A 26,356-nucleotide genomic window follows, 5' to 3' on the forward strand; every position below is an offset into this window, starting at 1 on the left:
TTTAGTGAAAATGTCTTCTCACGTACAAGGACCTTTGCCCTGCCATGGCATAGAGGTCACAGTGATGTGTTTTGCGATACAAGAGCATGCACTGTGAATCACAATGCAGCAGAGTTACATGTGGATGGGGTTTTTTTACTTATGGGAGAAAAGCAGATAATGTGGAGGAAACCCATGGAGAACAGGGAGAATAAACAAATTCCACTCACTCTCACTGCAGAACACAGATTATACAAACACCACTCACTATAGAACAAGGGAAGATCATACAAACTCCACTCACACTGTAGAATAGGAGGGAGGTCATACAACGTCCACTCTGTAGAACAGGCGGAGATCATACAACCTTCATGCAGAGCGGTACCCGATTCAGGAATGGAAACCGTAATTGAGCTGATGTGGTGAGATATCGCGGACCCTGGCAATGCCCTTTGTATATTTTGAGTGTGTATCTTCACCTTGGCTCTGAAGATTGTGAGTGAGTGTGCTAGTCTGTGAGTTTATTAGTCAGTGTGCAATGTTGCGGACAGATGGGATTAGATCACGGATTTTGTGTACTGTACTGAATCGGACCTGGATCTTGTGTTTGTTTAAGATTTTGGAAATCTCTTTGGTAATGCCTGCTATGTATGGTAATATGATAATATATGCATTGTCCTTGAAACTGATTGGTCCACACCAGAGACAGCTTTCTTTTGAGCCTATCAGTGTTTTTTTTGCATTTTGACCACAAGTATTGTGGTTAATGCACACATTATTTCTTGTAAAAAAAGGTTTCAGTTTTGTTGCCAGAAAAAAGGGAAAACCCTATTACTATATTTTGGCAATGGCAAAGGAGGTTTAATGATGTAGATGCTTACCCCGAGCCCTCATTACTTTGAGAGTGCATTGTCTTTAAGCTGTATGCCTTTTGGCGTCCTCTGGTCTACTACCAATTGAGATGAGGCTCAAAAGAAAGCCGTCTGGTGTGGACCAATTAGTTTCAAGGACATTGCATATATTGTCAGTGTTTTTTTGTTTGCATTTTGACCACAAGTATTGTGGTTAATGCACACATGATTAATTGTAAAAAGGTTTCAGTTTTCTTGCCAGAAAAAAGAGGAAAAACCCTATTATATTTTGGTACTGGCAAAGGAGGTCTGATGATGAGACGTATACCTCTAGGAATTAGTCTCCTTATCACAGCTTAAGAGCTGCTTGCTCTACGAGTATGGAGAACATCGATGATGATTAGTCCCCGGTGTCTCCTCAGTTGAATGTAGTGCCTTATACACGCCAATTAACTTGGTCACTCTTTTGCCTGAGCCTCCTGACGCTTTTTGGTTCACCAAAACAAGCTACCCCTCTGAACAGGCGATACGGGAAGAACAAATGAAAATAAAAATGTGGATGTGAAATTAAAAAAGTCGTGAAATTCTCAACAAATCTAATAATGGCTGCCCATATTTAGCATCGATTGAGAATTCCTACCCCACAAACCCATGTTACCCAGAATGGGTCTACGTAGCATAGCCTCAATAAGTCACCATGCTTCTGAAATAAATGTAGTCCAACTTGACTAATTCTGGGTCACTGAGAATGAAAATTATGCTTAAAATTGTTGATTGGCTCTAGTTTTCAATATATGCTACACGGTCAATATATACGACCCTTGCCTTGGAATGGCGGATGATAAGTTATAAAGGGAAGGGATCTCAATTTAAACCAGAAATGGCTAAAATACATATTTGACTGGATCTACGAATAAATCTATGACTGGGTTTGGACAGTACTCGCTTTTTGAGCATAACAATGATGCAATCTGAACCTGGTATTGCATCATACATGATATGAATTGCATCATGTTATTACTAGAAGTCATGGATGATGCAATCATAACTAGGCTTACATCCCTCTGCTGAACAAATTGCCCTATTTAACACATAGGCTTTCGCGACCAATATTAATCATAATAAAGGTTTTTCGGTTAGATCGCGTTATTTATAAATGTGTCGTAACCCTCCACCACCCGACACGGCCAATCAGCAAAAAAGTGTCACGTTGACAAAAGACAAATAGTTCACTATTTTAGCCCACCGGTGTGTTGAAGAGTGAATCCACAACATTTACATTTTGAGTATGACGTTTCGCTGGTAATTACGATTTTTAAAAATGTATTCAGTTTCACAGCGAAGAAAACAAAACAAAAATCGAGGGGCCGTCCCCTCCCATGCGCCGCAAAGGCCCCACTCGCCCACCGACCCATCCGCGAGACCGGAATCACCCCGGACACAGCACTGGGCTCATCTGTGCATGGAGGGGCTACCTCCCCTCCAGCCACGCACGACCTCGCCCCCCCGGGCGCCAGCAAAGCCCCCCCCCCCCCATCCCAGGCCGTGGCCACTTCCACTTTTCCCTTGCGGCTTCATGTCCCAGCCTCACCCGATCCACCTCCACCACCCTCTCCAACAACCTCCTTGCCATGTGGCACGTTTCCAAAGGGGACATCTGGGACCCCTCCAATTCCTTCTTGCGTGCCTTCCATAAGGCCTTCTTTGTTGCACCTATTATGGGCCACGCCCGGTCCCTGTCCTCCCCACTCCCCACAACTCCCCCCACATAACGTCCCATGTCGTCACCTTCGACGGGGCGAACCCGGGCCAACAACGGGTTGCTCCGCCTCCACACCTCCTGGGCAAAGGGGCATGCCACCATCACATGTACTGCACTTTCGTCCCCATTGCAGCCCCTCGGGCACTGGGGGGTGCGTGCCATTTGGCGGGTGTACAAGAAGCCCCTCGTCTCCAGTTTGTCCCAGACTGCCAGCCAGGATAAGTCCCTCTGTTCCTTTGTGAGTGCCGCCGCCGACATGTTCCTCCAGATTTGCCGATGTACCGCCTTCCTCGCACCCGGCACCTCATCACACGCCTCCCCTTTCTCCGCCTCGGCCCGCACCTCTCTGGGGCTCCACCGCCCCCCCCACCGGTTCAGGCCATGCTGCCCCACGTAGTCCTCCACCACGTCACTGATCCAGCCCCCCGGCCAGTCCAAGGGTGTGCTGCTCTCAGCCTGGGTCATCCCGAGGCCCCGCAGGCGCCACGTCAGGCGATACCTCATATAGCACGCCGCCTTGCCTCGCGGCTCTGCGGAGAAGAAGTCTCAGTGCATTACACACAACCTCCCTCCTACCAGGTGGGAATACTTGCGCCAGGTAGTTTAGTGTTGGCAGTATCTCCACCTTCACCACCATGATCCTCCCAGCCATAGTGAGCCGCCTCCCTGCCCACTTACCCAAACGTCCCTTCGCCTTCCTTATCCTTTTCTCCCAGTTATGTTCCGCCGATCTATCCCTACAGAAGGTCACCCCCTGCACCGTGATTTCTTCCGTCTGCAGTTGCAACTCCGGCGGCCGACCCTCGAACAGCCTCGAGTCCCCAAAGGCCATCAGCTCACTCTTCCTCGTGGTGATCCTTTAGCCGGAGGCCGCACAGAACTGCCCTACCTCCTCCATAGTTCTCCACACTGACGCAGCGTCCCTGCACAGCACAGCCACGTCGTCCATGTACAAAGTCACTTTCCCTTGTTCCTTGTTGCCCGGAATTGTCACCCCCCTAATCCTTTTGGTTACCCCTTATTGTCTGCGCAAGAGGTTCCATGCTCATGACGAACAAGACCGGGGACATCGGGCACCCCTTCCGCACCCCAGACTCCACTCGAATCACCCCCGAGCGTTCCCCGTTTATCAAAATCCTAGCTCTGAGCCCACCATAGAGCCATGCCACCCACTCCACCAGGGGCCCACTCATTCCCATTCTCTCCATCACTGCCAGCATATACTCATGCGAAAGACGGTCGAAGGCCTTGTCCAGGTCCAAACTCAGTATCCCCAGCGGGCACCCCCTCTATCCCCTTCTATGGCCTCCCTCATCACCACCAGGGAGTCCGCGATCCTCCTCCCCGGGACCGCGCATGTCTGATTCGGCTCTACCACCTCCCCCACCACCTTCCCTAATCGCGCCGCAACTATCCTTGCCAAAATCTTGTTATCCGTGTTTAGGAGAGTTATTGGGCGCCAGCTTCCCAAGTCCTTGCGATCCCCCTTCCCTTTTTAAATCAGTGTAACTAAACCCTCCCGCATATCGTCCGGCACCCGGCCCTCCTCTAAAGTTTCCCTACATATTTGCAGCAAGTCCTTCAGGAGCTCCCAGAACTTGACATAGAATTCCGCTGGCATACCATCCGGTCCCGGGGTTCTATTCCTATTCAACCCTTTTACCGCCCCTTCCACTTCTCCCTGCCGGATCTTCTCCCCCAGCGGCTCCAAGTTCCCTATCCTCCTCCCCAGTGCCCCCAAGAGCTTCCGCTTCTCCCCATCTGTCCATTTCCTCCCATACAGCTCCCTATAAAAGTCCTCCGCTATGCTCATCATCCCTGCCATCGTCGTTTGCCTGCCCCTGGCCAGGCTTACCAATTCCCTAATTGCGTTATCCCCCTCCCTACCTGCTTTGAAGAAAACCCTCGTGCACTTCTCCCCTTCCTCCGTTGCCCTAACCCTCGCTCTGGGCACTAGTTGCCTAGCTCTCCTTTCCAACACTGAGGCTACCCTCCCTTTCAATTCCTCTATTCTTTCCCCCATTGGGAAGCCTAGCTCAAGCAACCTGTACATCCTCTCCAGCCTGGCATTCCACTGCCTCAACTCCCTGTTCACTCCCCTCCTCCTACTATGGTACTGGAAAAACGCTTTCACCCTGTTCTTCACCTGGCCCCACCATTCCACCCTCGTAAGGAAACAGTCCTGCAAGGTCCTCCAGTCTTTATATTTTTTGCTCAAAGTCCCCCACCACTTTCTTGTCTTCGAATAGACCCACATTCATTTTCCACATCCCTTTTCCTTTCCTCGCCCCCCCTGGGATTGCGAGCCCTGCCACGACCATTTTGTGGTCCGAGAGGGGGAAGGGCTCCACCCCCGCACTTTCCACTTCTACTTTGGCAGAGGTGAAGATAAAGTCTATCACCGACTGTGCTCCCCCGCTTTTGTCCGACCACGTGTACCCGGGCCGTACACCATGCACCCTCCTGAAAGCATCTGTCATGCCGAGGTCCGCCATCAGCTCCCTCAGTTTTCTGGAGTAAGAGTCCAGTTTCCTCCTCCCCTTTGCCGACACCAGGTCCGTTAAGTATAGCGGGCAATTGAAGTCCCCCCCCCTATGATGACTTGTCGCCTAGTAGCCAGTAGGGTCGCTAAGCTCTCCCACAACTCTATCCTTTCCATGCATCGCACAGGGGCGTACACATTCACCAGCCGCATCTCCACGCCTTGGTAGGACACGTCCACACCAAGGAGTCGTCCCGGGATCATCTCTTGGGTTCCCTGCACCCTCATTTCCCTCCTGCCTAGGAGGGTGACTACCCCAGTGCACCGATTCCGGTTGCTGCCTGACCATATGTAGTGGCCGTCCCAGTCGTCAAGCAGCTCTTCCGAGCCCATGGTGTATGGTAGGTGGCACTCTTGAAGGAAGGTCACGTCCCTTCTGGTGGCTTTTAACAGTTGCATAATTGCTCCCTTCCTACCCTTCCCCTTCATTCCTCTCACGTTAATGGACGCCGCCGAGAGGTCCATGCCGGAGTGTACTTTATTCCGACTCCGTTGCACGCATCATCGGGCAAAATAACACAGCGTTTACAGAAAGCAAACGCACATCGATGCCTACCTGAATGCAGATTCGCATCATCATCCAGCTCAGAAATCCTCTCTTATCAAGACGCTCATACATCGGGCTAAAACAGTGTCAGATGGTGAAAGTCTAGTGAGAGAGATCAAACACGTTAAAGAAGCACTACGACAGAATGGCTATAATAATGCTCAAATTAACAGAACACTGAATGCCAAATCACGATCGCAAAGCAATACTGCTGAAAGCGATCAGATTGTTCAAACAATTAAAATTCCATATATTTCAGGAGTAACTGACAAATTAGCCCGTGTTTTGCAAAAGCAAAACATTACAGTAAGATTTGGTACAGTACACAAAATTCAAAAACTAGTATCTTGCACTAAAGACGCATTACCTAAATTATCAACAGAAGGTGTATATCGGATTCATTGTTTATGTGGCAAATGCTATATTGGACAGACGGAACGTAACATCAGCATAAGACTAAAAGAACACCAAAGAAATATTAAATTATCTCAAACACAACTGTCGACAGTGGCAGAACATGCTTGTCAACAAGGACACTCAATTGATTTTGATAACGTTGAAGTGTTGTGTAAAACTAATTATTACTGGCAAAGATTAATTAGAGAATCCATTGAAATTGAGAGAAATAGAGATAACTTTAATCGCTCGGACAGCTACAGGCTTAGTGCGGCTTGGAAGCGTATTATTAAATAATACATATTACAATTCCTTATAGGGGAAACACATGCTAATTAATGGATTACTAACGTAGCATATAATCACAATAACACATTACAACTAATTACTATACTCTTGGGTTCTATTCGGTAAAGTCACGTAGGTAAAAAATAAAACAACAAAAATCACGACGTTTCGGCCACAATACAAGCGGCCTTCATCAGGTGAAGGGACCAGACTGTCGACAGCGCTGGAGTGAAACACAGCCACGCTCAGACCGCGACCTTTAAGCTGTGTGCGATGAAACAAGGTCCGCGGTCTGAGCGTGGCTGTGTTTCACTCCAGCGCTGTCCTCTGTGTGTTGTGGCCGAAACGTCGTGATTTTTGTTGTTTTATTTTTTTTACCTACGTGACTTTACCGAATAGAACCAAAGAGTATGGATCCTTGCAGTCACGAAAGCTTCAAATCTAGAACGTATTACTAATCTGCAACTCATTACAAATCACAACCATTGTCTGACTACCAATCGATTATATACTTACAATACCCCCCCCCCTCCGCCTCAAATCAAAGCCCCTGAATGAGTTAAATGATGATGTCACCCTTCTGCTCTATTTAAGACCGGGAGCAAGTGAGGGCTTTACCATTCTGGCGAATTGCCCGATGATGCCGGATGTAATTACCAGCGAAACGTCGTACTCAAACTGTAAATGTTATGGATTCACTTTTCAACACACCGGTGGGCTAAAGTAGTGAACTCTTTGTCTTTTGTCAACGTGACACTTTTTGCTGATTGGCCGTGTCGGGTGGTGGAGGGTTACGACATAACGCGATCTAACCCAAAAACCTTTATTATGAAATTGCCCTATATCAGCTCTATAACTCATACAGTGCCGTGCTACCTTATTTGTCAGTGTTTGATTTTGCAAAGGGACACATTTCTGTTTAGCCAAAGTGAGCAGAGATGCCTCGTACTTGTGTGCACAAAGCAGATAAATTCTGCAATGTTTGTGGTGAAGTGACTTTTGCATCACAAAAGCACATTATAACCACTATGGTTAAGAGAGCCTATCACTTTTATTTTGGCTGCAAAATTGGAGATCAGGACAAGATGTGGGCCCCACACATAGGCTGCAACACTCGTGCAATAAATCTTCGCCAGTTGTTGAACAGGAAAAATAAATCCATGCTTTTTGCAATGCCAATGATTTGGAGAGAGCCAACATATGATATCAGCAATTGTAATCTTCTGCATGGCGCCTCCATTTGGGAAAGGTGTGTCAAAGAAGAAAAAGTGGACTGTGCATTATCCAAACATTCCATCAGCTATACGCCCAGTACCCCATGGAGAAGGACTGCCGGTTCCTGATGCACCAGAATCATTCTCACGTGAGTCAGATGAGGAAGAGGATAGAACTTCTGGTCCTGAACCATCAAGGTCACATGATCCAGATTTTCTCCCATCCTCCTCCTCTGAACCACACCTCATAGCACAAGGTGAACTGAAAGACCTTGTCAAAATGTTAACTACCCAAGAGTAAGGCAGAGCTGTTGGGCTGCAGACAGCAGCAGTGGAATCTCCTGGCAGGTGATGTTAGAGTTTCCATGTTCCGCGGCTATCAAAAGGATATTGTCCCATTCTTCTTCATGGATGGTAATCTTGTAGCTTGCAACTACATCGATGGTGTGATGGCAGCCCTCAACATCGTTCATGATCCAGATGAGTGGAGTCTGTCCATTGATTAATCGAGGATGAGTCTTAAAGTTGCATAATGGCAATGTTTTGCCATCAATTCCAGTTGATCATGCAGTCCATATGAAGGAAACCTATGACAACATGAAACAACTTTTGAGGTTCATAAACTATGACCAACATCAGTGGCAGCTTTGTGGCGATTTGAAGGTTGTGGCTCTTTTTTGCTGGGTCTGCAGACTGGATACACAAAGTATGAGAGATTCCCACTACGTCAAGATAGATTGGCCACTCCGACAGTCATTGGAGCATGGGAGAAAAAGTGTTCAGCATCCACCACTTGTTGAATCAAGGAATATTTTGTTACCACCCTTACACATCAAGCTGGGTCTGATGAAGAACTTTGTCAAAGTCATGGACAAAACACAAGCAGCTTTCAATTACCTCCGTAGAAATTTCCCAAGGTTAAGTGAAGCTAAAATAAAGGAAGGTGGTCTTTGTTGGTCCTCAGATTCGTGAACTTCTTCGAGATTATGCACTTGACAGTGCACTGCATGGTATGGAAAGCCTTCCAGTTAGTGGCAATACATTTTCTTGGAAACAACAAGGCAGACAACTACAGGGAGTTGGTGGAAACCCTCAAGACATACAAAAGACTTGGTTGCAACATGTCACTAAAGATACATTTTTTGCACTCTCATCTAGATATTTTCCCACCGAACTGCGGAGCACTGAGCGACGAGCATGGCGAGTGATTTCACCAGGACATTGCAACAATGGAGAAACGCTATCAGGGCAAATGGAGCCCATCAATGCTTGCAGACTATTGCTGGACAGTGACAAGAGATGCTCCATTTAATGAATACAAGAGACAAGCCAAGAAGTGCCAAGTAGACACTGAATTAGGACTAAACCATGTACTTATATATACATAATAGTTATTTTTGCCTTTTGTTTCATAATAAATGTAATTTATATAACCCTTTTGCTGATTTTAAAGTGTTACATGAACAGGACAGGTGATATGTTATCATGTAAAGCAACCATAAACACATGGAAAGACCTAGGTTTCCAATTTATGAGTAAAACTCTACTACCTACACAATATACATAGATGTAAAATATTTTAACTTGGATATCTTGGGAACATTCGCCAATCAGTTGTTTTAATTGTCATATTTGAATTCAGCACGTCAAAATCTATAATAAGCAACACATTTCATCTCTGAAGCAGACGACGTCTAAATTGTAGACCAGTGTTATTGGCCGCACTTCCCTTCCAGCCCTTGTTCTATATGAACCCTCTGGTGCATTTTAATTTCCATCAGTCCCCAAAACATGTGTCGCTCGAGCTACATTCCCGCTAGCACTAAAGTCCCTGTCAGAGGTGGGCGATGAAACATTTGTCATCTAATTTTGCCGATAATTATTCAGAGCAACTCGAGTTCCCGACACTTCAGTTACTTGGGCACTCACATCTCTTGGATCAAAAGTACCTTTGTTGTGCTTCAATACAGACATACACACTACGTGAGTTGAGGCGAGTCTTTTATTAACACTTCCCTTACGGGACGGGTTCTATAATTGGTGTAATGTAACTACCCCTATGTAACACTGTGTAACACTATGTAACCCCCTTACACACGAGGCTACTGAAGATCCCAACCCGACGACGTGACCCGACCCACCGAGTGTTACCCACAATGACGACCCCTTTACTGGAGCATGTTGCCCTTTTATCCCCCTAGCGGGGCCTTCCCCCTGCCCTCTGGCTACGCCCCCCTTCTGTCCCTTGATTACCTGCAGGACAGGAGTTACCGGTGGTACACGGCAGGATTTACTGGCATTACACCTCGAAACCAAACACCAATTACTGTTTCCCTTCTACGTGACTTTACCGAAAGAACCAAGAATAAGAATGACCGGTTTCATCCCGAGAATCCTGAGTAGTCCCATGTCCAGTATCCTGCAGCACACGAGTTAAACTGACTCATGATATTGTGCACTCCAAAGGCTCTTCATTCTTTAGTGAGGCAATTGAGCCCTCCGCTTGTTTCAGTGTCGATTTGCAACGCTCTGATTCAGAGCCACTTTCTGCATCACGGGATTCTGATCTATTTACAGAATCGAGCTCTTCAGTCATTTCTTCACGAGACACAAAGTCTACCACAGAAAAGAAATTCACTCCAAGCAAAAGATTTTGGTGCACGACCTTTGTATTTCTCTCTGGGTCCACAACCTTGTATATGTGGGTCTGTGGGTTCCTATCTGCTACTATGTAGAGAACCGGCTCCCACCTATCAACACGTTTTCTGTTGCCTCGCTCGCCTTTATTGGCAAGAAGCACCCGGTCACCCTCTCTCAAGGATGTACCCTTGGCCCTCTTGTTGTAGTCCATAGCTTTTGACGTTCCTTCAAAACGTGGCTTTGAGCAATGGCTGCGGCCTAATTCAGGTCTGACATCAGGGATAGTATGCCGTTGTGTGTGAATTTTCCACCCCTGCTATTAGCTCTGTGATGAGGTCACTCCAAATTTGTGCCTTTGTCTGAATCCATTCTTTCCAGGAATTCGTAATTACAAAACACATGATCTCGCAATTTCCGATCCACCTGCTTTGCTATCTGGTTAATGCAGAGGAAAGCATGGGCCATTTTTGCAAAATGGTTTGTCACCCCCCCACGTCAACTGAGTGCTGTTGCTGCTTTTCCGCAAGAGAAATACATGCAGACTAATTCCCTTGGAGCCGTCGTCTTGATCCTCTCCAGTGGTGCCCGTGCTGCTGGTTCTGGGTTCTTTGCCACAACGCACCGCCTACAACAATGGACATACTCCCGGATGTCTGCCTCCATTCCTGGTCAAAAGAACCGCTGCCATGCCAGACACAAAATCCCCTCTCGCTCCCAGTGATCCGTCATGTATTCCAGCTAGTGCCTTCTCTCGTAGAGAAACTGGCAATACAAACTGTATTCTCTCTCGTCCAGATAGTTTATCTTTCACAACTCTTTACACTATCCCATCTCGCAATTCAAGTTTTCCCCATTGTCAAAGGAGTTGATAAAGGCCAGCACTCTTGCTGTGTCTCTCTTGCCTAGATGGTAAGTGCTTCTGATTAAAATATGGCAACACCATCGAGGCCACCGGGTCGTTCTGCTGACTGTTCCTCAGCTCCCCAAAACACAATATTTGCAGCGCATGCTGTCCAGGTGGTATCATTGATTGCACGTTTTGTGCTAGAGTCAGTGCTCTTGACTTGGCTGCCTCTTCGCAACCCGACTGGGATTAAAAAACTGCCTTGTCTGAGACTGGGTCACAAACATGCTGATCCATACTTTCCTTCAGTTCCGGGGCATGACTGTTGCAACCATCGTCACCTGGTTGATGTTGACTCATCCACCAGAGCGGATCCTGCACATACACATCCCCAACCTCTGCTGCCTCCATGGCCAGATTGCTGTAGGGCTCATAAAGCAACCACAAATGGAGACGTGGTGCCACGACCGCGGAGCCACTCCACAAGCGCCGCGACTCCCAACCCCCGCCCTGAACGCACATACACCGCGCACCCACCCACGTACTGTTCCGGCGGGGGATCGCCTGGCACCATGGGTTTTCATCCGAAGGGCCACTAGGTGGGAAGTCCCCACGGTTTCCCGGTGCGAGGAGATTGACCGACTACCCCGGGACAAATTACATTGCGGCCCCCCTAAATTGGCTTAAAATTGTATGGGTACACAGAAGCTCACCGGGCTAACCACAATGAGACGCTCACAGCACCAGGGAGGGGCTAGGGTGAAATATTATGCGAGCAGCACTGACGAGGAGGTTGGAGGGAAATCCCTGTGCACACTGCGGGTGTGTATTCGGCCGGGCAGCTGATCAGAGTAACCCGGCTGAGTCAGGGGTAAGGAATGCAGGCGCAGAGACAATGGGCTGGGGAATAGCGTAACATAATTCCCTAGGTAACGGCCACGAAACATTTGAAAATCAAAAGGTAGGCGCACGATTGGCTGCGCAGGATGATGTCACGTAACCCTGGATTTTTGAAATCACAGGGCATAAAAAGGGGAGCCAAAAACGGTTTGTTTAGTTCTGATCTCTAGCCTCTTCGAGCTGCCTGTGTCCGTGAGATGCCAGCAAGTGCCGCCGCAAGACAGCGATAGGAAAAGTTTTCTCACATATCCGTCCCTCTCTCCACGTCCATACGACACTGTGAGAATGGCTACGAGGTACGTAAGAGGGTGCGTAGGTGTTTGGGGGAATTGGGTAGTGATAGGATATGCTCTGCTAGCTGAATATATCCTCTGGGCAGTGCAAGGTTTTGTGCCGTGAATAAACGTTAGCATAGAGTATCGGCTCGTTAAATTAATTGCCTGCATGTGCGCGTGTTTGCACCGCTGTTGTAGTGTTAACTTTGGGGCGTGCACGTGTTAGAATACAAACGTCAGCAGGGGCGCGCGCATTCGCGCCGCCTCTATAGCATTAGTCATAATGCGTGCACGGGTTAGGAGATAAACCGCCCGCAGAAGCGCGCACAATCGCGCCGCCGCTATAGCGCTTATCGTGGGACATGCGCGTATTAAAGTACAATCGTTAGCAGGGACGCGCGCGTTGGTGCTGCCGCTGTAGCATTATTCATAGTGCGTGCGCGGGATAGGAGATAAACCACCCGCAGAAGCCCGCGCGTTTGCGCCGCCACTATAGCGCTGGTCGTGGTACATGCGCATTTTAAAATGTAAGCACCAGCAGGGGCGCGCGCGTGCACGCAGCCGCATTCGCATTAGTGGTGTACGTGGGCGTGCGCGGAGTAACCCCATACGGCGGTGAGCTAGCCACTGTTGCCATGTCCCTCAGAGAGAGCGCTAGCATGGGGGGGCCGATCACCCGGTCAGCGGTGGCCCGGCGGGAGCCGATCGACGTGGTGGAGGTGGGAGTGGAGGGGGCAGACGTCGCGCTCCACCTGCCCAGCGAGGGCGGTGGGGTGGACGTCGGCCCCCACACAGCACCTGGTAAGCGCATTAACGTGCTGCTGCATTTGTGACTTGTGAGGCTGCAGGTATTGGTGTCTTTATTGAGTGGGGGGGGCAGGATTCGAAGTGTAGAAAGTCAGGGTAGGCCGGAAACAGAGCCAGCTCTTACCGAGGATCGAGTTTTTCCTATCCTTGGGTTCAATTAGTTTTGTGACATTTCGATTAATTAATTGCTTCTTAGTCCAGTGGCCCTACTGTGTTTTCCATGTAAAGCAGTCCTCGAACTACGAACGCCCGACTTACGAACACCCGTACTTACGAACCGGCTTCCATGAAATATAAAAAAATACCATTTCAAACTGATGTAATGAGTCGGCCTCGTGCTGAGAGTGAGTTTTTTTTGTGAAAGCGGGAGTTGGTGGGGAGCGGTAGTGTCGCGATTAGCGTGCTCCTCAACGAAAGCGGCTACCCAAGTTCGAATCTTGCTCACGGCCAATACCAGTACCTCGTGTGGCTAGTAAACATCACCAATGGGGAGACAAAGGCGGCCGGCCGTCGTGTTTGCCACCCACCCCCATGTATGCCGTACCGGCCTACAGAAGTGCTACTCGCTAACAGCACTTGCTCCTACAGTCTGTTCTGGCTACACGGGGGATTGTTGTCGTTGGGGTGTGTGTGTATCTTTGTTTTGTGTGTGTCTGTGTGTGCGGGCGTGCTCCCGTGTGTGTGCAATTGTGGTGACTCATGACCCCCTTGGGACTACAACCTAGTATCATGACTCAAGGTAAGTGAAAATATTTTTTCCTATTTATGTTAACTTTATTTTATATTTTATTTACTGTAAAGTATTTTTGACAGTGTTACATGCAAATGTACAATATTTGTTTTTAATCATGAGTTTAACAATGCTTTACTTTTTGTTAAACCCTAACACATTTCATAGAAATTTGTATACAGAGCATTATTGTGTTCCGATTTACAAACCGTTCTACTTAGTCTAAATTGAATCTGCCCCCGAACCGCAGGGAATGTGTAGTGTAATAGCGCCGTCTGTTGCCCAGCAACGGCAACTGCGGTGGACGAGCAGTACACACGCCGATGAGCACTTACGCGGGTGTGTCGGCAGGTCGGAGGAACTGGCGCAAGGGTCACAGAGACCCCGTCTGGAAGCCCTTGGAACCCGCTAGTGGGTTCAAGAAGGGAGGCGCGGCCAGGGCAGAGCCAGGCCTCGCCGGGTAGGATAATAGCAGCGGAGAGTGAGAGCGAGATGGCTTTGATTGAGCAGAGAGAGAGAGTGTGTGAATGATTTCAAATATATTGCTGTAAGGAGGTGGTTATCATAGACTATACAGTGGATCTTGCACTGTGGTTCTTCATGTGCGGTGTTACATTTGATATTTTATTATTTTATTTAAGAAAATATATAGTAACTTGTATTTCTCATCTTATAAAAGTTGCTCAAGAGTGGAACATTTTGGGGCTGAAACGTAGCTCAGCTTTTAACATGAGGGTGAGTCGATGGGAAAACGACGATCACTTCACGAGTTCTAGATTTGAAGCTTTCGTTATTGCAAGGATTCATACTCTTTGGTTTTATTCGGTAAAGTCACGTAGGTAAAATAAAATAAAACAAAGTAAAAGAAAACAATTAAATCACGACGTTTTGGAGGCAACACAAGTCTCCTTCAGGTGGAACAGACACAGCGGAACATCAGTGTCAAGTGAACAGCTCAGAGACCGGGTCTACCTACAAGCTGGCCCGTTTTCTGTCAGATACTCTGCTTCCCTTCACTGGCAAGAATACCACAGCAGTACTTAACTCAACCCAATTGGTCTCTATGGTTAAGGACCTTGTACTGTCCCCTGACGATATCCTCATCAGCTTTGATGTGGTCTCTCTATTCACCAAGGTCCCAGTACCTGATACCATTACAATAATCGAAGATCTGGTCCAACATTGACTTGACCCCGATGTACCTGCGTTGGTTAAGCACTGCCTCACCAACACCTACTTTACTTGGAATGGCACCTTCTACAAACAAAATGAGGGTACCCCCATGGGTTCCCCCTTATCACCAGTGATAGCCAATGTTTTCATGGAGAAATTTGAATCAGACACCATCCAGACATCCACCCTCAGTCCTTCCCTGTGGAAGAGATATGTAGTTGATACTTTTGTCATTTGGCCACATGGCCTCCCAGCTTTGAACCTTTTCCTAGACCACATCAATTCCAGACACCCTTCCATCAAATTCACCATGGAAGTGGAGAAAGATGGCAAGCTGCCATTCTTGGATGTTCTGTTTGAGAGAAAGTCTGATGGCTCTTTGGGACATTCTGTTTACAGGAAGCCCACCCACACAGACTCCTACTTGAAACCTGATTCCCACCACCACCCGACTCAGAAGAATTATCTCATCAAAACGTTATACCATAGGGCTCATTGCATTTATGACCAACACCACCTGGCCAGTAAATTAAAACATATACATCTGGCCCTCAAGATGAACGATTACTCTGACCGTACCATCCGCCAAGCTGTTTCTCCCACCATACAGAAACAACCACTTGACACTCCGATCAAAATCATCACGTTACCATACATAGCAGGCGTTACTAAAAAGATTTCTAAAATTCTAAACAAACACAAGATCCAGGTCCGGTTCAACACAGTACACAAAATCCGTGATCTGATCCCATCCGTAAAGGATGTTATCTCTGACTTACAGTACCCCGGTGTTTACAAATTGAGTTGTGCCTGCGGTGACTGCTATATCGGGGAGACGAAGCGACATATCTCTGACCGAATTCGTGAGCACAAATCAGATTTGAAACACGGCAGAACGAATCCTTCTGCCGTGGCTGATCACTGTTACAACGCTGTGGGTGATCATGATATTGTTTTCTCCGATACCAAGGTACTCTGCAAACCTACCGGTTATTATCAGAGATTTGTCCACGAGGCCATCCAGAATTACAAACAAAGACACAACTTCAACCGAGAGGATGGTTTCAAATTGAACAACCACTGGAAAGATGTTATAAATCAAGTCAAACGTTAGCTGCCTTTTAATTGTACAGCCATTTCCATCTTTCAGTGGTTGTATGTCAAACTTTAGCTACCTTATAAATATACAGCCATTTCTAATGCTTTCTAAAAAATGAAGCTGCACTTGCACCCTTGCAGCGCGCCATCCCTTTCCTCCAATCCCCGGCAGCATAACAAAGGGGTTTTACCCGTTTTCGCACATGAGGCACCTCCGCTCCTCCGAGCCCCCTGCGTCGTGACAAGGGGCGGCTTGGCTCAGCCCCCCCCCCCACCCACATCCCGGTCTGACTCCTCCCCCCCCCCCCGACCTGTATATAGACCCGGTCTCTGAGCTGTCCACTTGACACTGATGTTCTGCTGTGTCTGTTCCACCTGAAGAAGGAGACTTGTGTTGCCTCCGAAACGTCGTGATTTAATTGTTTTCTTTCATTTTGTTTTATTTTATTTTACCTACGTGACTTTACCGAATAAAACCAAAGAGTACGCTTCACGAGTGTTCGCTAACCGAGCAATATTCGTGGAACGTATCTCGCTCGTTAAGCGAGACACGCGTGTACGAGTCATCAGCAAGTCCGCTCAGTTCCACCATCATTCCACCTCTTCTCAAGCTCGTGCCACGCCTGTTTAGTCCCTGATATCCGGCCAAACATAAGCTGCTTGGGAATGCGGTAGCTGGGAATGCGGGCTACATGACCCACGTACACATATACTGTACATAAAACTAGCTTGTTTGCTCTTCCAAGGACGGGTGTATATTGCAGTAAATCTGAAATATTCAATAGAGAAATTGTTCAGCTCATGATTATTAATGAGGGGGGTTTGCCCCATGTGGAGTGACGTCACCCGCTAATGGTTATTGGGGAGGGGTGCAGCATGTGGAGTGACGTCTCATGGTTATTGGGGAGGGGTGCGTCATGTGGAGTGACATCACCCGCTCATGATTATTAACGAGGGGGGGCCTCATGTAGAGTGACGTCACGTGCGGGACACATTCTTGGCTTATTATATTAGTAACAATGAGCCGGCACGACTGACAGTCACGCATCAACGTTTTCCTTCCTGATAACCTTGTGCCCTTTAGACTGGTCTCGCAAATACCAATGTACTCAATGACTTCGTAATTATGATCATAAGTCATGGTCTGCCAACTTGATTAAAGACCCCACCAGCATCATTACATTATAAGGCATGGTTTATCCACTGCTAGATGAAATACTATTCCCATGATCATTAAAAGTCGTGGTCTATAAACGCACGGCTGACATGATGAACCAACTGAAAGACACTGACTGTGGCACGGAAATTATGAAGCCACTGAGACAGAGATGCACAGACGCCCAGACCCAGGGCTCAAACCCACGGTCTCAGTGACCTGTGACACGGCCATTATGAACCCACCAGAATCGTAGTATGTGGCCCATAGTTACATGCATCGTCACCCTTGGCCTGTCTGATGATGCTGGACAGAAGTTGCCTCTGCCTAACGGGTTCTTTATGTCTGTGCTCAACGAGTCACGCCCAATCTGCGCATGCACACACTCAGAGTGCATTTGTCTCCCTCTCTGTGTGGGCATAGGATATCTAATGGCCCGTGACAAAAATTCCGACATTTTCTTTTAATAATTGACAGCTTAAACTACCTTCCTGTGTAGTTTAAGCAGTTACCAATACATCCAAAAGTACAGCCTACACAGCACCTATGAAGGCCGGCACAACACACAAGAGTTTGGTGGGTGGCAAACACTGTGCCCGGCCGCCTTTGTCTCTCCAGTATCGATGTTTACACCCTGTACCAGGTACTCATTTGAGGCCGAGTCGACATAGCGGTGGCCCACTATCGATTCAGATCATCGTCACTGATGTTGGCCGTGAGCGGGAATCGATTTCGGGTCACTGGGTTCGTAGCGTAGCACAGCGTTCACCGCCACACCACCGCTCCCCAGAGAGCCTCCTCACACACATTCTGCAGAATAGGGGGAGAACAAAAAGGGCCGAGAGAAACGCCACCCGCGTCGGTAGTCAAACTTAGGGGCTTCTTGTTGTGAGACGCGCGTGGCCGCACCGCTCTGGAAACCGTGCCGCCCCAACTGGATGGTGTGACTTAGGTCTTGGGCGACACATTCACGAATTAACGAGACGCGAATTATCCTCTGATTGGCTAGACTCTAGAGGAAGTCCTCTGCGTCAGAAAACTGTGATTGAACCCTGGGTGGCTCTTCGGCAACAACAGAGAAGCAGGAAGCTTTCAAATTCGCAACCGTTAAAGCCTCATTTTGAGGAAGTGCCGACACGAAACTGGTTTGAGTTCCGTGTTGCCACTGCGTGTTTTTCACGTCGTTGTTTATTCGGCACCTCGATGTGGAGACTGCTCTCTTAAATTTCGATTTAAAGCTTTCGTGACTGCAAGGATTCATCTTCTTTGGTTCTTTCGGTAAAGTCACGTAGAATGAGAATAAAATAATAAATTGATAAGCGCTGTCCTACCAGACAGTCTCGTCCCTTCACCTGATGAAGGCCGCTTGTGTTGTGGCCGAAACGTCGTGAGAATATTATTGTGTTATTTTATTTTGTCAATTTATTATTTTATTCTCATTCTACGTGACTTTACCGAAAGAACCAAAGAAGACTGCTCTCTTAGTTGCGCACAATTCTGCCTTTGGGTTAACCTTGACCCGGTCTCCACGTGACGGTGGGGGGGGGGGCTCGCGTGGGTGAGAAATCGACACCGGGACGTGCTGGGCTGCTGCTTCTGCTGCTGCTGGCGGCGGCGCGTCGGCAGCTGAGGAGCCTTCAGGTGAGGGATGGTTTGACATCACCGACGTTTAGCAAAAATAAATAACCACTAACACGCTTTTCTATTGCGTCCCCCCCCCATCGGTAAGAGATCAATAAGAAGATCCATTCAATCACTCTTTTGTTTGTGTTCAAAAGACCGACTTGGTCAGATCAATTGTGAGTGGCTCAGGCCCCCTGCAGCATAGTGCTGCTCAGCATGTTTCTGTCCTACGGCGCACCTCCTGCTGTTGTACTCGCTCGGCCTTCACAGCCACACTGAGCCACAACATCACTGTGGGCTTTGGCTATGGTCAGGGTTAAGTTAGGTTTAGGTTAGGGTCAGGGTTACGGTCAGGATTGGGTCGCTGGAAATGCGTTGTGGCTGAGCGATAATTCATAATCCCTTGATTGTACGACGCTGACGAGAACAAATAAATCAAGTGGCAATGCCACAATCCGTGACAAAACTGTGCAGAACTGCATGAGTGCGTTTGTGTCTGTGTGTGTGACTCCATGCGTGTCTCTGTGTCTTCATGTCTTGGTGTCTCTCTGTGTCTATGTGAGTGGATTTGTGTCTGTGTCTGTATGTCGCTTGTCTGTCCCCGTGTATATGTGATAATTGTATCCGCGTGTGTCTGCGTTTTTGTCTTGTCTCTGTCTCCGTGTCTGCATTCGTATTTGTGTCTGTTTGTGTATCGTAAGGAGCGATAGTGTAGCGGTTAGCGCGCTGCGCTACGAACCGCTCACGGCCAACACCAGTGACAATTATCTGAACCGGTCATGGGCCTCCCCTAGGTCGACGCAGCCTCAAATGAGAACCTGGTGCGGTGTGTAAACATCGCCCGGCCGACAAAAACGGCCGGGCGTAATGTTGGCCACCCACCCCCCTCGTGTGCCGTGCTGGCCTTCATAGGTGCTCGCTAACATCACTTGCCCCAACAGTCTGTTCAGGCTATAGGGGGGATCTTGGTCTTTGTATTTGCCTTTGCGTCTCCATGTATATTTTCTCTGTGTGTCTGTGTAGGTGTATTTGTGTCTGTGTCACTGTGTGTCTGTATCTGTGTGAATGTATTCGTGTGTGTCACTGTGTGTCTCCGTACCTTTCTCTGTCTGTCTCCCTATCTGTGTGAATGTATTTGTGTGTGTGGGTGTCTCCGTGTCTGTGTGTCTCTCTGTCTGTATCTGTGTCAGTGTATTTGTATTTGTGTGTGTGTGTTACTGTGTGCATTTCCGTGTCTGTGGGGGCTGACGGGTGTCTGTTACCGCACCTCGTCGCAACCAATGTAGAGGGGAGTTTAGGAGGTGGGGGCTTTGTGATTTGAAGGTTTATTTTACTTGATGCTACTAGCAGCAGGTGCTTGATTTGAGTCTACTGGCATTCGGTATATGGGTTGATTCTACTTGCAGCAGCCATTTTATTTGAGTCTACTGACATGAGGTATATGTGTACTAGCAGAAGGTACATGAGTTGAGTCTTTTCACCTACCCTGGTACAGTAATAGCCCAACATACGTCTCCCTTATTTACGTCGTTTCGCAAATGCGTCATCACTCGATAAATACCACCACCTGGTTTGCGTCGCCTCAACCCACACTCATGTGTCGCTGACAGCATCATTCGTTCTTTCTCTTATCTGTCGCCTCTCAGCCTTCGCTTCCACTTACTCTGTACACCAGCTACTTTGCAACGCGCGTAAAGCAAACTGTACCGTAGAGTACAATTTATATATTATTTACCTACGGTATTTTGGTGATTTTGAAAAAAAATCATCGATTGAAGTCGTTTCTATATTCGTTGTCACACCTTTTAGGAACGCATCTCCGACGTAAAACGCGGTTTTACTGTGCCTTACTCCGTACCAGTGTGGGTGTGAACGTTATCGATCAGAGGTCACTTGCTTCTTGAGGCGGAGGGGGGTTGGTTGGTGGGGGGCATTCTTTACGATGGGGGATTGTGTTGCTCTGCGAGAGCTCCGGTGGCTAGGGGATGTTATCTCCCTCACCTGGTGTACAGGAGGTGCTGAGCTCTATCCCGACCCTGACGATACGATGCCTATTGTATATATGGAGTCTGCATCTCCCTCTCTCTCTTCCCGTGGTCACGTGGATCTTTCGCCAGGTCCTCCGGGTTTTTCCTTCACATTTAGAATCAACGTCACGCGTTTACAGTATTTGGTTGCTATACATTTCCACGTGATGACAAGCCACTTCGCTGAGCTATCATTTGTGTCCGGGTCGCTTCTGCAAAAGAGCTACATCGCTCAGTGGGCCTTACCTGGTAAGATGAAACTAGTTTGGTTAGTTTAGTTTTAGATACTTCATCACATGCCATGACACCGATACTCCACTAGGAGTGAAATTGGGGAACATTAAATTCCCATTCTTGTCTTCTCTTCTCAGGCTTCGCATTGTCATGAGTTCAATGGGCCCAGCCACGCAACTCATCACAGAGAACCGCGTGGATCTCCAGGACATTCTCACCACGAGGGTGAACAATGTTCTTGACCATTCACATCAACAACAAGTCCTGAACCACAGTGACTGTCTCACCATTCGCAGTACACCATGTCCAGTCACACAGGTGCGGCATCTGATTGACTTGATTATTGGGCTGGGGGAGGTGACCTGCACCAAGTTCCTGCTGAAGGTGTTGGTGCCGCTGAGATCTGACTTGCCGCGTCTGAATGAGTGGATGAGTGTAAAGGCAGCAGAGTTGGCCCGGTTGGATGCCACAGTGAATCGAGTTGGAGCCTTGGACCCCATCGGAGTTTCACCCGGTAAGTGTGGGAAGGTTATAGTTAAGAATTGGCATCACACCTACACGATCGAACTCAAAATAATGTCAGTATGCATGATATTGGTTGTTAAAGCCTACGTACACAATATCTGTGCAATGTTTGAGTGGTCCGTGTGCGTGTGCATGTGTGAAAGAGTGTGACGATCCGAGTTCGAATCCTGCTCACGAGCAATAACATTGACGAATATCTGTCCTGGGCCTCCCCTAGGTCGACTCGGTCTTAAACGAGTATGTTGTGCTGTGTGTAAACATTGGCACTGAGGAGACAAAGGCAACCGGGCATGGTGCTGGCCACACCACGCCTTTATGTGCAGTATTGACCTCAACAGATGCTTGCAAACAGCGCTTGCTCCAACAGTCTGTGAAAGGATCTTTGTCTTTTTGATAGTGAGTGAGTGTTTCTATGTATGTGTCTCCTCTGGGTTTTCCAGTTTACTCCCACAGCTAAAACACCAAAAAAAACTTCCAATATTATTGGTTTTGAACAATAAAACACCGAATGCTGAAAATTTACACTGGAAATCATGAAATTGGGATAACATAAAGACACATCAACAGGAGCCTTCTACCCTGGCTCGCTAGGAGAGGGCAGTACAGCAAAATTGTGGACTCCACTTGTTCCATCTGTAAGGGATAGAGTGTTTCACCTTGTGCACCTGGGGTTTCCCCAGGTGCTCCGGTTTCCTCCCACATGGTATAAACACTCCTTAATTGGTCAACAGCATCTTAATATGTCGAGGATCGCCGACCTTGGATAATCTTTGTTGCTGGCTCATCATTTGGCTGTTGCCTTCCTGCTTGTCTGTGATTATTCACCCCTCCAATTAATTAACTCTCTATGACAGTATGTGAATACCGTGCGGCACGTTATTGTTTAAATATATACATTGCAGAAATCAAATACACAACTGCAATTTCTCAAACCGTCATTTTTGTTCCTCTTAGGGAAGCAACCAGCGCATGGATCCAGTGCTGGGAATGGACCTCGTCCATTGACTCACAGCATCTCCACCGAGGAGCTCTTTCAGAAAATCCGCAGAGAGATGCCAACGTTAGTGGAGGCATTGCAAGGAAACCTGATGCCTCTACTGAATGAGTTTTTAGCATCAAATATTTTAACGATCGCAGAGATTGGGGTGAGTGTTTTCCACATGTTTCTAATCTAATTGAACTCAGGGCGCTCGACATAATGGAATGATGTAGTTGGCAGGGGCGTGCTCTGAGGATTGAGGAAGGAGTGACAGTTATAGAGGGTTCTTAGGGATGATGAACGGGTAGGGGAGGAACTGTAAGGAGTGGAGGGGCAAGGGCAGGAAAGGGGAAGATAATAGGCAAAAGAGAAGAGGTGATGATATAAGAGATGAATGGAAAGATGTTTAGGAAGGAGGCTGATTAATGTACAGAGGCAGCGTTGAGTCTAGGGGTAGTGTTGAGTCTATGGACAGTGCAGAGTCTATGGACAGTGTGAGTCAGATTGAAAATAACTCGTGCAAAAACCATTTTGGATTTATTGTACGGGAGTGAGGGCAGAGGCAGGGAGACCAAGAAGAATAAGAAGAGAATTCCGGTATTCCAGACAAATAAAGATCAGGAGTTTGGCGACAAAATTTGAAATAATATTGTGACGTGCCATATGCTTGACAGTGTACATTAAAGCTCACATGATGTAGCTTGAAATGAGTAGGCCATTGTGTTCCGGTGTCATGGTCCACATTTCCCAAATTTTTAATATGACTCCGCAAATGATCCATTTGGGATTCCACACAGCAGCAACGTTGGACCATAGCTGTTGCAGACTGAAACATAGCGCCTTCGTAATAGCCTCGCATGATACAAACAGCACGTATACCAGATACGCTCATGAATTCAATGATATTATGATGACACAAGACGCCAAACTGTCTGTACACAGGTGACACACGGCGCCACGTTTCATTTGCAAGATTTACCTTGCATCACCAAAATGACAAACAAACCCATAGGGACACCTATAAATGATGATCGGCCAAAGAATACACATTGGGACCCATATCGAGGCAGAGATGCAAGGAGATGCATACTTACACATTGAGATACATAGATATACAGACAGATCCAAGGAGACACATAGAGACCCAAAGAAATACTTAGAGGTAGAGAGATACACACTGACACCTAGAGATATACAGAGATACATAGACATATAGATGGATGCAAAGAGACACGTTGTTGCTCGTCCATCATAATCGATGAGAACCATTACATCAGATCAGGGTTAGTGGTTTGTTGCGGTGAATCCGGAGATGGATGATGAGTCCAGTCTGGGTGCAAAAGGACCAGCTGCACGCCAGACACACGTGATCTGAGGACATGGGGGGGAGGAGTCGACAATTCTTGATTGGCGGAATTCTCTTCTCAGACTCGATGGCTCTCCTCTGCTCACACGTGGCAGCTCCTTTATGTGTGAGACTGCGTCGGCTGGAGCGGCAGTCTTGTGCAAGGCTCTTCCATGTCATCGAGGTCTATTTCGAAACAATTGAGGGAGGCTTTGAGGGTGTCCTTGAAGTGTTTAATTTGGCAACTATGGTGGAAATTTTCATCCCTCAGATCACCGTCGAGAAGCTTCTCGGGAGGTGATTATCATGCATCCTGGCTAAATGTCCATCCTAGCTGAGCTGTGTCTTCCTCAGCAGTGTGAAGGCTTGGCAAGTTTGCCAGGGAAAGCACCTCTGTGTCTGAAACTCTGTCCTGCCATCTGATCTTGAGTAGCCTCCACAAGCAAAATCATGTAAAGATGATTCAGCCTCTTGGCATGGTGGTTTGTAGATTGTCCAAGTCTCAAACGCACACAGTATGGTGGGTAGGACGACCGCCCCATAGACTTTGAGCTTGGTTCTAAGACTAATCCCTCTTCACTCACACACTGTTGGCCACAGTCTGCCAAAGGCTACAGTGGCCTTGGTAATTCTGGCATTGTCCCCGTCATAAATATAAACGGGTCTCGAGAGGGTGCTGCCCAAGTAAGTAAACCAATCAACAGGAATGAGCTTCTGTCCCTTGACAGTTATGGTTGACTCTGCGTACTGCTTCCTTGGGGCAAGCTGGTACGTTACCTCAGTCTGTATGATGTTGATGGAGAGGCCAAAGTTATTGCATGTGGTGGAGAAACGATCCGTAATGTGCCGCATTTCTAATTCAGAACCTTTGGTTGTGGCGTAAAGTCTTAAGAGTCTCCTCGAGTTAAAGAATGTGCCAATCAGTACAGATCCTCATGCTAATCCCAGCGTTATTTTCATAGAACTCGTCATAAATCATGGCGAAGAACATCATGCTGTTTAGGGTCGGCACCAGCACAAAGCCTTGCTTGACCTCCACTGTCGACAGGGAAGGGGTCTAAAGATTCCCCATAATTTAACAACTCGGGCAAACACACCGTCATAGCATTGTCGTACTATGTTGATTAATTTAAAATTGACAGCTAAATGTGGTTATACATTTTCCACAGGCCGTCGTAATACATTCTGTGAAACGGCCTTGGTCAAGCCCACACAACTTGAGTATAGATCCCGGTTATTACCTGCCATTTTTCCTGGAGTTGATGAATAGTGAATATGGTATTGACATTTCCCTGGCCTGCTCTGAGCAACAATGGCTCTCTGGTAGGAGCCCCTGGTCATGATGCACTAGCAGGCGATTGAGCAGGACTCAGGGAAGGCTTATCTTCCTTGGCTGGTAGGCAGGAGGTCGGAGGTTCGATCCTGTGGTCACGTGGATTTTTTTCTCCGGATCCTCCGGTTTCCCCTTTACAGTTTGAATCAAAATGCATTAATATTATTTCGATTATTTTTCTGCTATAAATGACCAAATGATTGGCCACTTTGTTGAGCTATCATTATCGGCCAGGTCGTTTCTGAAAAACAAGTTAATACCTCAGTGGGATTTGCCTGGTATGATGGGGATTGTTTAGTTTTATTTGTATGTGTTTGGGTGATTTGTTTAACTTTTTTGTACTTTGCACTACTATCATGTTTTTGTATTGTTTATCGTTGTCACCGTATTACCCACCCGTACTGGACATATGCGAAAAAGTGCTTTATAGCTCATCAGATTCCTCCCGTATAAATAAATATTCTGATTGACGATTGACTTTCGTTTTGTGAAAGTGGACAATTGAAGCATCCTTACGTTCCTGGCAATAATTCCCTGGCTTGTTTGATAACGTTATTGTCAGCTTCTCATCCAAGCCCAGCCCACCTACTTCATACATTTATGTGGAATTGCATAATGACCATTGTGCATTCTCACTTTCCTAAAGGCTGATGACCTTCATGGTTTTCAGCTAAGGTGCAGCGATCAGCAAGTGTCATGTTGACATGAGCCTGGGGCATGCAAGCGAATTCTTCTTTGTTGATTAAGGAAAGGCGATTTTAGATGTGTGTTCTATGGAGACCATGTTTATCATACAGCATGGCGTGTATCTGCTCGTTATTTTCATTAAAGTAATGCTGATGCTTGCGAGTGGTTGATCCAAGATATTCGAGGGCAGTGGAGTAGTTAACATCCCTAAACGCTGTCCAGTTCTCATTGTGGTCAAAGTTGATGGCATCTATCTGGCTATCTCACTTTTAACAGAGGTTCTGCTTAACCGGCTGCCTTGTAAGCTTGGAGATGTTAAGCCCCTTCTGACTCTTTTTTTACCTGAGGCTAATTTTGCTAAAGACCGTCAGGCATGGTGTGGGCATGTTGCGGTCTTATGC

General features: G+C 47.4%; 1 protein-coding gene across 3 annotated transcripts in view; it reads left to right on the plus strand.

Annotated features, from left to right (window-relative positions):
• The window catches only part of LOC116955424 (uncharacterized), a 52,051-nt gene that overhangs the window by 23,307 nt on the left and 2,388 nt on the right, over positions 1 to 26,356 (plus strand). For 2 of the 3 annotated variants that reach the window (XM_076053101.1, XM_032976499.2), the window contains 2 exons: positions 21,224 to 21,600; positions 22,566 to 22,756. In XM_076053101.1, the coding sequence (XP_075909216.1) occupies positions 21,224 to 21,600; positions 22,566 to 22,756 (568 nt within the window). Of the gene's footprint in view, positions 1 to 18,663; positions 18,844 to 21,223; positions 21,601 to 22,565; positions 22,757 to 26,356 lie in introns of all 3 variants that reach the window. The other variant, XR_012929835.1, reaches the window with a different exon arrangement.

The sequence above is a fragment of the Petromyzon marinus genome, chromosome 59 (assembly GCF_048934315.1).
Source record: "Petromyzon marinus isolate PM22_M1 ecotype Great Lakes invasive population chromosome 59, UKy_Petmar_22M1.pri1.0, whole genome shotgun sequence".
NCBI lineage: Eukaryota > Metazoa > Chordata > Hyperoartia > Petromyzontiformes > Petromyzontidae > Petromyzon > Petromyzon marinus.